This window comes from Macaca mulatta, chromosome 12, assembly GCF_049350105.2.
Source record: "Macaca mulatta isolate MMU2019108-1 chromosome 12, T2T-MMU8v2.0, whole genome shotgun sequence".
NCBI classification, from domain to species: Eukaryota; Metazoa; Chordata; class Mammalia; order Primates; family Cercopithecidae; genus Macaca; species Macaca mulatta.
Window position 1 is genome coordinate 128,296,210 of NC_133417.1, and position 12,681 is coordinate 128,308,890.

The 12,681-nt window shown below is 45.0% G+C and overlaps 1 protein-coding gene across 1 annotated transcript; it reads left to right on the plus strand.

Moving 5' to 3' along the window:
• The first annotated feature begins 8,770 nt into the window (after window positions 1-8,770).
• KCNE4 (potassium voltage-gated channel subfamily E regulatory subunit 4) lies at window positions 8,771-12,218 on the plus strand. Its single transcript, XM_015111167.3, has 2 exons — window positions 8,771-8,855; window positions 9,403-12,218. Exon 2 carries the CDS (start codon window positions 9,426-9,428, stop codon window positions 9,936-9,938), a length of 513 nt encoding a protein of 170 aa, XP_014966653.2. The 5' UTR covers window positions 8,771-8,855; window positions 9,403-9,425; the 3' UTR covers window positions 9,939-12,218.
• The last annotated feature ends 463 nt before the right edge of the window (window positions 12,219-12,681 follow it).

The window sequence follows — 12,681 nt, forward strand, 5'->3', positions numbered from 1 at the left end:
CAAATGGAAACGCGATGGGAAGTTGCTGCAACAGGAGGCCATCGTAAGTTGATCATTGGTCATTAGTCAGGTAGACTCATAGCTATGTGTCTCAGATTAATATTTCAAAAAATTTCAGCCAAACCCATCAGGGTCCTGACCTCATGCTCTGCCATGTTTAACCTAATTAATGACATATCCATTTGGCCTATACTGGTTTATTTATTCATTTGTTGATTTATTTATTCAAATAAACACACCTGTCCTGCAACCTAAACCAATAGATATTTTATAAAGTTAAAGGATCAAAACAACAAAAAGATGATTGCAAAGAAAGTAAGTCAAGCCAGGTGTGGTGGCTCGCACCTGTAATCCTAGCACTTTGGGAGGCTGAGGCGGGTGGATTACTTGAGGCCAGGCACTCACTAGAGAAAAGGAGACCCCCACTTCCTGCCCCACTTCCTGCCACCCATAATTTATTCTGTATTTGTGCAAGGGCAACCCAAGCTATGAAATGTTCTTGAAATCCCTAAGTCCCTCTTTAGAACCTACTGCCTTTGGAAAGTGCAGAAGTCAGAGCTAAATGGACATTCCTTTTGATTGGGTCCTGCCTTATCATCTGGTACTTAAAAGGTTTTGGAAGACCTTTTCAAGGCTTCGAAACACTGTTTTTAAATAAGATTGTTGGTTCTGCCCTCCTGAGCTGGAACCTCCGAAACCCTTCCTCAACATCTTTCTGTACTGACCTCTCGATTAGTTGGGGTCAGAGGAAGTGGCTAGCAGCTGAGCATCAGGCATCTAGAAATGGATTATGTGTCTGGCATGATTTCAACAGGAGGTAGGACGGTCTATTCCAGTTCTGCTTCGTCCTGCTGTGTGACCAGGACAAGTCGGATAAGTTACTTTTCTGGTCTCATTCTCCACACTCACAAAATTCTGTTGATAATCACCCTCATTGGGCTTTTGTGAAATTAAAAGTTAAATTAAAAATTCTATAATGAGTGTTTAGCACATTCTCTCTGTTATTCAGTCAACAGATCTTTTTTGGAAGGTCTGCTATAGGCCAAGTACCATTCCTGTTGCTGGGAATAAAATAGCAAATAGTTACTCCTGGTGCTAAACCTAAATTTAAGCTAGATCATCCCTCCTAAAGGCGGGGACCTATCTTCTGCCTCATTGGTCTCCTGTCCTCCTGAATATTGTGTTTTTGCATTTTTTTAAACATTGTTTAATACTGGTGAAGACTGAATACTGGCAGTGTGCTGGCACAGTTCCAAGCTTTTACATACGCATTTGTTACAATAAACAAGCAGGACTTACAGAGTGTCATCCTAAAGCCACTTTATCTCCGAGTCCCAGTACTTCCTCAGACTCATTCTCTAGGGCCAGCTAGTCCCCTGCCCTGTGATGAAACTCTGGAGCAGACTCACAACTTTTCTAGTTACTCTTAAGTAAGAAAACCCCCCGGTTGCTCTAGTTTCCCTGAATAATGTCAGTACAGTAATTCGTACGTCCAGGCCTATGGGAGGGTCATAACTTCTCAAGTTTATTTAGAGTGAAGGCTGCTTCTCTTCTTTCTCCCACTGCTTGGGCCTTGGGCACGCTGGAAGTCATTGGTGGGCAGGGCCATGACTTCCCACCCTGCTTCAGGCTGCCTTGGGCAGAAACCAACCAACATGCAGTCCAGGTCTGTGTCTTCCTCCTGCACTCCTGCATCGCCTGCCACTGGCCTATAGGAAACACACTCCTGTCTTTTCCCTTAAAAACCCTGGGAATGGCTGGGCGTGGTGGCTCATGTGTGTAATCCCAGCACTTTGGGAGGTTGAGGTGGGCGGGAGTTCGAGACCAGCCTGACCAACATGGTGAAACTCCGTTTCTACTAAAAATACAAAAATTAGCTGGGTGTGGTGGCAGGTGCCTGTAATCCCAGCTACTTGAGAGGTTGAGGCAGGAGAATCACCTGAACCCAGGAGGTGGAGGTTGCAGTGAGCTGAGATTGTGCCACTGCACTTCAGCCTGGGTGACAAGAGCGAAACTCCATCTCAAAAAAACATCACCCCCCATCCCCCGCCCCCCAAAGAAAAAAAATCCCTGGGAACATGGGCATCCCGAACTCAGCAAGCTCTCCCCAGAGTTCTGACCAGACATGGTTTCTTGCCCTTCAAATTTTTCTAGGTGTGGTTCTGATCCCAGTCTCTGTGTCCAACAGGTTATAGGCTACAGAGACCACTGAGACTCTCAAGTGATCTCTGTGAAGCCCCCCACTCACTTCCCCTAATGGGAGAAGAAAGCAGCCCCTTCCCTACATCTTCCCCAGGAAGGCGAAGAGAAAACATCAATGACTCTTTCTTCAAAATCCTCTACTTTCAATTTTTAAAAAAATACTCTTGATATGGAAAAGGGGCTCAAACCTTTTGTATTTTTGTCTTGGGGGTGCAATAGTGGATAATTCTATTTCTTCCTCACACCAACCCTATGAGATAGGTACTCTTATGCCTCTTTAAGAGAGGCCCAGAGAGGTTAAGAAATGTGCCCATGGTCACACAGCTAGTAGGAAGAACCAAGACAGGCCTAGGCAGCCTGACCACAGAGCCTGTGCCCTTAAACTGTATGCCATACCATTATCTGGTCTGGGTTCCCGACGCTTGGATTTCCCATCTGTGCACTTCTAGCCCATCTTTTAAAACCACATACGCTGACATGCTGATTTGTCTTATTGCTTCTGGCAGTTCTGTGTCACCTTGTCAAAGTTTTGACCAGGAATTACTCCAAACACACCACTGATAGCTCTTGAGAAATATGGTTGAAATACATTCAAGAGTTTTATTTTAATTGTCTGGAACACTTGATAAGAATTTTGGAAGCAAAGTCCATGTTCCCACGGTTATTCACAAACACACTCATTAAGTCAGTCAACTCCTCACTCTGGTTTCCTTGGTACTAACTGCAGGCATGTATGCTCTTAGTTTGTTCTTTGCATGTCCTCAGCAATCATGCATTCAGTCAGTCCTGAACAATCACACACTCGCCCCAGGCCTTGGGGTTGTCCCCCCAGTTAGTACTTGAGCTCTTTAAAGCAGGAATCTCTCTTTTACTTCCTTGGTCTCCTGTCCTCATGCTCCCAGGTGGCAATATCTGGCCCATGCTGGCCTCTCCTGCTGCATCTTCTACCAGGTTCCTTTTTGCTGCCTTGACAGAGTCCCCATAGACTTTTTAGTTCCTCATTCTTGCCATCTCTCTTCCCTCCCCACTTTCTTCCTCCGAAGGATCTTTCCACAGATTACCATTGGCCAGAACTCTCTTACCTTCTCACTTCATCTGGGCTAATTCCTGCACAATCTTCAGATCCCAATTCAAGGATTACTTCCTCAAGAGGGTCCTCCCTGATTTCTCTAAGGAATTCAGTCCCCTTAATAATAACTTTCCTAGCATTCTCTCTCTTTTGCAATACTTGTCACTCTTGCAACTTTACACATACAATTTTGGGATTCTTGTCTGCCTCCCCCACCAATGGTAAGGTCTGTAGAGGCAGAGGCAATGTTTTTCTTCTCTCTCTCTTTTATTTCTTCCCCTCGTGTTTTTTCAGCTCTGGGTTCCAAAGCAGCTCTGCCATGTACTAGCTGTGTAACCTGGGGCAGGCTGCTGCAGCACACTCTGCTTCAGTTTCCTTATTGTATAATGGGGATAATAACAGAGCCTATCTCAAGGGCTTTTTATGAGAATTAAATAAGATAAACTTTGCAAAGTACTTACAGCAATTCCTGAGGCAATTTTAGGTACTATGCAAGTATTTGTTAAATAAGTATCAGGTTAAAGATACTTGAATAATACATAACAAAGGTGAATTAATACCAACTTCACCGTTAATTTCAGGAGTTCCGGTTCTTCCCTCCTAACCCCCTTGGGGTGATATCAAAACAGGACCTGCTGATAGCCACATCCTCTACAGTATAGCGGGTGTTACAGGGAGGGCCTGGGGACCTTATTAAGGACCTGTCAGATATCCAGCCCTGTTTTATTTCTAGGGCTAGGAATGCTAAAAAGTATGTGTCCAGGGAGGGTGACTCAGGGCATTAGAAGGGATGATCCACTGCTCGAGTTCCCAGACAGAACTTTTCAGACAGAATTTCTGGGAAAAGCAAAACCAGTGGTGGGCACTGAGGATTTCATTTTGCAATATTCTGCCTGCCCCAAAGCCTGGTCTGCTCAGGAGGCAGACACAGCCCCGTGGATTATGGGACATTTCTCAGGATCTTGAGACAATTAATGATGCTACTTTTGACATGCCCGAGGGTGGCTAAAACTGAAACACAGAGCAATTATGCAACTCAGCCAGTCACGTAGCACCAGCAAGGCTGAGCTGGGTCAGATCTCTGGACTCCAGACTTACGTTTAATCTGATGAGATTCACAGCCATGCTGTTATCCCAGCATAGACTTCGTTTAGTCACAGAAGCTATTAACATAATTTCAGAGATGTGTGTGGCCAGGGACTCCTGGGTCATCTGGTAAAAATGACGTTACCAGGAAATGAAAGTACTCAAAGCTCTAGAGAAAGTATGTGTCAGGATCAAATAGGAAAACAAAATACAAGTTAAAGCAAGAAGACCAGAACAGGCTTATATTAGTCCATTCTCACACCGCTAATAAAGTAATAAAGACATACCCGAGACTGGGTAATTCATAAAGGAAAGAGGTTTCATCGACTCACAGTTCTGTATGGGTGGGAAGGCCTCAGGAAACTTAACAGTCATGGCGGAAGGCGAAGAAGAAGCAGGTACCTTCTTTACAGGGTGACTAGATGGAGTGAGTGCAAGCAAGGGAAATGCCAGATGCTTATAAAACCATCAGATCTCATGAGACTCAGTCACTGAGAGCATCATGGGGGAAACAGCCCCCATGATTCAATTACCTCCACCTGGTCCCACCCTTGACACATTGGGATTACAATTCGAGGTGAGATTTGGGTGGGGACACAGAGCCAAACCATATCAAGGCTGCATATGTAGGCAGAGAAACTGCTGTACTATGAAAAACATAGATATAGGGTAAGAGCATTACTGCTTCACTGATAACTTCTAGAACATGCTGAGGTTGGTGCAGCCTCCAGTACTTAAAATAACATGAATTCAGAAAAAGACAACTTGTAGTTCCACGTTTGTATTTATGTGTATCTAGTTATGTCAGAATTCACATTTATTGTTTTAAAAAAAACTTTATGAAGACTCAAAAGAAGTTGGAAAAATGTCCATCTTTCACTTCCTACTCTTTCTCAGTTTCTTTTTGTTTCCCATTCAGTGAGACAAAGGGTAGTGGAAAAAGAATGGGTTTTGGAGTTGCATAGATCTGGGGTCAAGTACTGACTGTACTGCTAGTGATTTGATGTTGAGCAACTTGCTTTGCCTCTTTGACCTTCAGTTTCCTTATCTGTGAAATGGTTGTAATAACACTTGACCTCACAGGACTTAGGTGTAGTTGGTACATGATAGACACTAAGTTAGATTTGAACTGCAGTGTATCTTATACTCATTTAAAATATATGTTTAAAATGGATTTATCAAAACAGAATAATATTGATGCAAGGATAGACAGAGAGATCAAAGGAACAGAATGAAGAGTTAAGAAATAGAACTGCATATATAAGGTTAATTGATTTTCAACAAAGGTTCCAAGATAATTTTAAACAGGAAAAGGAGACTTTTCAAAAAATGATGCTGGAGCAATTGGACATCTGTCTGCAAAACAAAAACAAACAACCCCTCCCAAAAACCCTTGACCCATATCTTACATCGTAGAATAAAATTAACTTGAAATGTATCATAGGTCTAAATGTAAGGCTAAAACCATAAAACTTCTAGAAGAAAGACAGGAGAAAAACCTCATGACTGGGTTAAGCAAATATTTCTTAGGATCCAAACAGCACAACCAAAAACCTTGAAAATGAAATGGACTTCATCAGAATTAGATATGTTTGCTCCTGAAAAGACACTGTTCAGGAAATGGAAATGCTCGTCAAAATTGATTTATTTCTTTAACATTGCTGTCTGCTAAAATTGAGGCCTGGGGTAGATATAATTAATAATTCTTGTGCAGTGCCATCCTCTCCCAACAGAGTGCACTTTCTAGATGTGCCCCCTCCCCCTCATTCTTTATGCCACTATTCACTGCCATCATTCTCACAATCCCTGTCACGAATGAGGGCTGGGAAGAAGATCGAGCTATGTGTTTTGAAGTTGGAATTCCCTTCTCTTAAATTCCATTCCTGGGAGTGACAGACAGGGGAAGGAGCAGTGATAAAAAGTCTGGAGATGGGCACACACATGATAGGAGGCAACCCGAAGCCCTTGGGAGCAACAGGGTACTCCTAAAAATGACAACGAAAAACAGACACTGAGCATGCGCATTCGGCCAGACATGATGCTTTCTTTGCATCATTTCATTTAAATATTGTATTATATTGTATTGTATTGTATTGTATTCTGTTTCTTTAGAGATATCACTCTGTCACCCAGGTTGGAGTGTAGTGGCATGTTCAGAGCTCATTGCAGCCTTGAATTCCTGGTCTCAAGTGATCCTCCCACCCCAGTCTCCCAAGTAGCTGGGACTACAGGCACTCACCACCAGGCCTAGTTACTAATTTTTGTATTTTTTTAGTAGAGATGGGGTCTCACTGTGTTGCCCCGGATGGTCTCAAACACCTGGGTTCAAGTGATTCATTGGCCTCAGCCTCTTCAAGCACTGGATTACCGAAATAAGTCACTGCACCCAGCCTCATTTAACTCTGGTAGAAATATCCATGCAGGGAGTCCATGGGAATTGGGGCAGCAGGGACTCCAAGCAGGCGGGCTGTTCCTTCCCTGACTCCTGCAATCAGTCCTGCTCTTCCTTTGGCTCTGACTTGCTCTGTCCTTTGGAATTCATTCTAGATGTTTCCCCACGCCCATCTCTTTTCTTGGTTGTATTCCCTTGGGACTATTGGCTCAGGTTTGGGGATTTATTTTGTTTCAAACTTCAGCCTCTGTTTGGCTTCTTGGCACCAGGCTTTGTACTTCTGCTCCTTGAATCTGGTAACCCCTATCCCCACCTCCTCTCTGCCTACTCAAAGCTTCCAGTCTTTGGTGTTGAATAATCTCTGGGTGATGACCAATCTCGTATGTCCTAAGGTACACAATAAACAATACCAGGGTCAACAATCAACAGGCATCTCTTTCTCGTGCCCGTCTTGTTCTAGTGTCCCAGACATTCCAGTGTAGGCTTAGATGTAGATGGAAGTGTTCTAGTGCTTGTGATGGACACCTGTTGAAAAGGCCAAGTCTACCATGGCCAAAGTAGCTATGGAGGGTTTTACGTATTAACACAATGGGGGAGGGTATCTTTACTGGTGTAAACACAGTTCCACTGTGTGGATGGTCGTGATGCTGGAGTGGTCTATGATTGGTACCTCCAGTGCCAGCTGGTGATTTACGGGCAAGCACAGGTCAATAGTCAAGTGGGAAAAACAGCAGCATTCAGTTAATCTGCCTATTTTTCCTCCAGGTGTCTTCTTAGAATCAGGATCAGATGCCAACCCAGGGGGGTTCCTGGAGAAGCAGCGAAAATTCTAGTGCCTAAGCTATATATATGTTCCAGCAGGTCAGGTGGATGTCGCATGCGTCAGTTTGACTACAGCAGAACCACGAGAGATGTTTCCTTTAGAGTCTGGCTGCAATCCACAGGCCACAGACAACTGGAGGGAGTGGATCCCTCCCAGTTTCCTTCCACTTAGCATGAAAGCCTCAGAGTAAGCAGCCCAGGGAGCAGAGAGACTGACATTAAAGCCTGCAATTCCTCTTCCAATTTTGATCACAGCAGCCATTTAAACACAGGGTCTACCGAGGTTTAAAAAACTTGAACTGTGCTTAGTTGCACTCTGAAATAGTCCTGCTCCTCCCCTGACCTGCCAGACACAGCAAAGAGATGTGTCAATAGTCTCCGCATGAGGCTTCAGAGGAGCAGCTGTGTATGGCAGGACGGAACAAAACTGGCCCATCGTATCTTTTACCACAACAAGTTCCCACTTCATGCAGACCACTGAAAAGAACCTTGGATCTTTTAAAAAAATAATTATTATAAACATAGGTTTGTGACCTTGATATGGAAGGCAGGTAGAATCTCTGCTTTTAGAGGGCTAAGCTACACCAACCAGCCTTCAGTCTTAGAAGGGCTAAGCTGAAAGGGACTCAAAAGGTCATGTGGTTTATATAATCCTACCTGCAGACGACACCCAGGCACAATGATTTTACAGACAAGGAATGTGAGGTGCGGAAAGGTTAAGGAAGGATTTATCATATTTGCATAAGGAGTGGAAGAACTGAAACCGAAGCCCCAGTTCCTTGACTATAAATCCTGCACTTGCTTCCAACTGTCTTTCATCCAGATTATGGGATTCAGCTGCCTCTGAAAACCTGTAGCCCAATAACGGTTATTCCTAAGAGCTGGATGAAGCATGAGCTAATTTTCAGTGAGAGTGGACTTTGGGGTAACGGTTCCAACCCAGCGCATTCCTTTCTCCTCTTTTCACGCATCATCACGGCCACCTGAAAACCCTGGCTGGGCGCTGGGGCGTGAGGAGCAGTTCTCACTTCCCAGTCTTTTTCTCTTTTTCACAGCTGCAAAGTTCAGGGAGTTGAACTGCAGTGCTTTCAGTTCACTGCTCACTCTGCCACGATCAACCTCTGTTGTAAATTTTCCTCCCAGAGCACGTGACGATGCACTTCTTGACTATATATCCCAACTGCAGCGGCTGAGTTGTCAGAGCTCAGAGCCGGACAGAGCAGAAGAACCCTCTTGGACTGGACGATCTGGGAATTCAAAACTTGGGACAAACTGTCAGCCTTGGTAAGTGAGCAAGGCTACACTTTGCTTCAGAAACATTTGAAAGATGGGCATTTTTTGCCAATTAATAGATGAATTTTTAAATTTTCTTTCTGCTTTTCTTTGTTCTAAGGAAACACTGTTTTGAATTTAAAATAGTTTGATTTTGGAAACACAATGTAAACTCTGTTTCTGCTCTGTTAAAATGTGTTTCCCAATTTTAAAGCTATTATTTACTGATGCTCCTGTCTTACATTGATGTAAAAAGAAAATCAAAGTAATACTGCTCACTACAAACAGGACAGATGTGTACACTAAAAAAAAAAAAAGAAAAAAAAGAAAAAAAAAGAGTCCTTCTTACTTTTCCCAGTGAACCCTCCCCGGCCTTCTCTCCCGTGCACTCCAAGCCCTCATAGCTCACTCCTGTCATCTGTTTGGCGAAGCCTCTTAGGCTATTTCTTTCATGCACTTTTAAGCTTTTTTGGTATTGCAGTTCCACAAACTTTGTGCTCCCCCTCCTCCCTGTGCCGGGAACCTGGGGCACAGCTCTAACCTGCGGCTTTTTCCGCAGCCCCTGCTGTGCAGGCAGCCTCAATGCTGAAGATGGAGCCTCTGAACAGCACGCACCCCGGCACCGCAGCCTCCAGCAGCCCCCTGGAGTCCCGTGCGCCCGGCGGCGGCAACGGCAACGGCAACGAGTACTTCTACATTCTGGTTGTCATGTCCTTCTATGGCATTTTCTTGATCGGAATCATGCTGGGCTACATGAAATCCAAGAGGCGAGAGAAGAAGTCCAGCCTCCTGCTGCTGTACAAAGACGAGGAGCGGCTCTGGGGGGAGGCCATGAAGCCGCTGCCCGTAGTGTCAGGCCTGAGGTCGGTGCAGGTGCCCCTGATGCTGAACATGCTGCAGGAGAGCGTGGCGCCCGCGCTGTCCTGCACCCTCTGCTCCATGGAAGGGGACAGCGTGAGCTCCGAGTCCTCCTTCCCGGACGTGCACCTCACTATTCAGGAGGAGGGGGCAGACGATGAGCTGGAGGAGACCTCGGAGACGCCCCTCAACGAAAGCAGTGAAGGGTCCTCGGAGAACATCCATCAGAATTCCTAGCACCCCCGGGACCCCTGCCGGAGGCTCCATCAGCCAGCACCCTTAGAGAGAGGAAAGACAGTTTTCAAGTGTCTGGTTTCACTTTCGCAGTGCGGCTGCCACTTTGAAAAGACCCTCGGCAAGCCCCTAATTTGGGGTGGGGTGGGGGACTAGGCTCAGCCGGAGCCAGCAGCCCCGAGGAGTCCGGGAGGTGCCTGTGGTTTGCACCCACCACTGAAAAAGCCGCGGAGATGTGGAGAGTGTACATTGACTTTGGGGCCTGGGTGTTGGGGTTCTGTTCAGAATTTGGCCGGATGATATGCTTGCCATTTTCTCACTGGATGCCCTGGGTAGCTCCTGCAGGGTCTGCCTCTTCCCAGGGCTGCCAAATGCTTAGGACATGCTGAGGGACTAGTTGTGATTTGCTATTTGCCTAGAGCTTTGTCCTTCTAGATCTGATTGACTGTAAGTATCTCTACTGTGTACCTGTGGCATTTCTTCACAGTGGGTTACAAGCTTCTTTTAGATTAGAGAAGGATTTTTGGTGGAAGAAGGCTGGAGATCTGAACCCAGCTCATTTGCACACTGTAAGAAAAAAAAAAAGTAACTTTTAAACCTGTTAACATTGGCTGGGGTTATAAGAGATGATCTGCTATTTTGACCTTTTGTCTAACTTATGACCTTGAACTCTGACCTGTAGCCATGCAGCATCACATGCTGGCATGATGTTCTTTGGATCAGAAGAGCTTCCCCAGAATCTAACCTGCACTCCGGGTGGTGGTTCAGGGGACTCTTCCTGATCTTTCTAGAAGGGGTAAGTGGGGTTGAACAAGGCCAAGCCGTTAGCTCTGCTGCTGCTCAGTTTCCCAGCCTAGTTTTCTGAGCTGGGAGAGGACATAATGTGGTATTTCATCACGTAGCTGAGACCTAGAAGGGCATACTCAGGCGGAGATTGCACAAAGCTGGGCTCCAAGTTCTGTGCTTCCTGATCTCGAGCCTTGACACTCATTTGCTGTGTGGTCCTGGGCATGTCATCAAGAAGCTCGCTGTCTGCATGAGGTTCCTGACGATCTCCATCCCCAGGGGGCTGGGAGGATGTCTTTAGATTTTAGGACTCTGTGATAAGTACTCCACAGCCTGGTGTGAGGAAGCTTGGACCAAATGCTTCCCCTTTGGCCGGTTAGTCTGAACAAGGATACGCTGATTTAAAGGAGCAGTTGGAGATTCAGAACACATATAACTGGGGAATTCAGGGCAAGCTACCAACCAGCTCTGCTGTAGTTTTCCCAGGATTGAAGGAAAGAGGCAGACACCACATTCTCCTCTGCAAAGTTCTCTGGAGAATGTGTGATGTTAACACTTCCAGCTAAAAGAAAGCAAAGTCTAAAGGAAAACACACAGGAATGCTTCCAATGTCTCCATGTATTCCTGTGGTCAACAGTTTTGCAGATCCATTAGGCCCTTAAAGACAAGGAGGAAGTAAAAGGTCAAATTTAATTCTATTAAATTTTTTTTTTTTTTTTTTTAAGACAGAGGCTTGCTCTGTTGCCCAGGCTGGAGTGCAGTGACGCGATCTTGGCTCACTGCAACCTCCACCTCCTGGGTTCCAGCGATTGTCCTGCCTCAGCCTCCTGAGTAGCTGGAATTACAGGTACCTGCCACCACGTCTGGCTAATTTTTTATTTTTTAGTAGAGATGGGGTTTCGCCATTTTGGCCAGGCTGGTCTTGAACTCCTGGCCTCAAATGATCCTCCCACTTCGGTCTACCAAAGTTCTGGGATTACAAGTGTGAGCCACCGCACCCAGCCACATTTTTTTTTTGTTTTTTTGTTTTTTTAAGAAAAATACTCTTTATGAATTGGAGGCACAGCAATAACTGCTGTTTCCATGGAAGGGTTAACAGTGTAGGAGCTGGTTTATCAGTCCACTTTGACATACAGCTAAAGGAAATTTATGTTTTGGGGGAAAAGGCCCTCCGTTCACTTTAAAATTCAGTGTGGATTTACGCCAAAGGGGGCTGTTTAAGTTGAAAGAAGCCAAGTTAAGTTTGGCCTCTTGCCTGGAATCACTTGAATTCTGAAATTTCACTGCGACGGACATGTGCCTTGTCACATTTTCCATTGCTTAATCCTGAAGTTTGGTGCAAGTCTCTCTGCACCTATTAAAAAGTGATGTATATACTTCCTTCTTATTCTATTGAGTTGTATAGAATTGTCTTTTGTATTTAACACTTTGTAATTTTCACAATATTTTTTAATTTAAATAAATAAACACATTTTTTCCCTCCTGGGAAGTCATGAATTATTTGTTTGATTCTTCAATATAATTCTTAGTTTCCAAGACATCACAGATACATTTCCCAAACCATCTCTGGATTTTGCTCCTCTCCCAAGTCAGTATCTCCTGAGGGCATATCTTATTTCTGTCTGAACCATGGGGTGAATGAGGCTTGGCTTTTCATCCTTTGAAATGCTTTGTAATGAATGGAAAACAAGCTGCAGATGGTCTTACACGGACTTCTCTGTGTAAATATGGCAGCCCTGGAGGCTTTGGACTTTGCATATACAGTGACAGCGCAATTGCTGCTAAGATGTTGCTCCAAGCTTGTTGCAAGAAAACGTTTGACCTGCGTGTTGGCTTGGCAAATATTATCCACACGTGTGGCCCAGCAGCACCTGCTAATGGGCAAAGAGTTGCTGTATGAACAGCAACACAAACTTACCAACACAGTGAAGCACAAAGCGTGGGGTTGGGGTTGACTCTC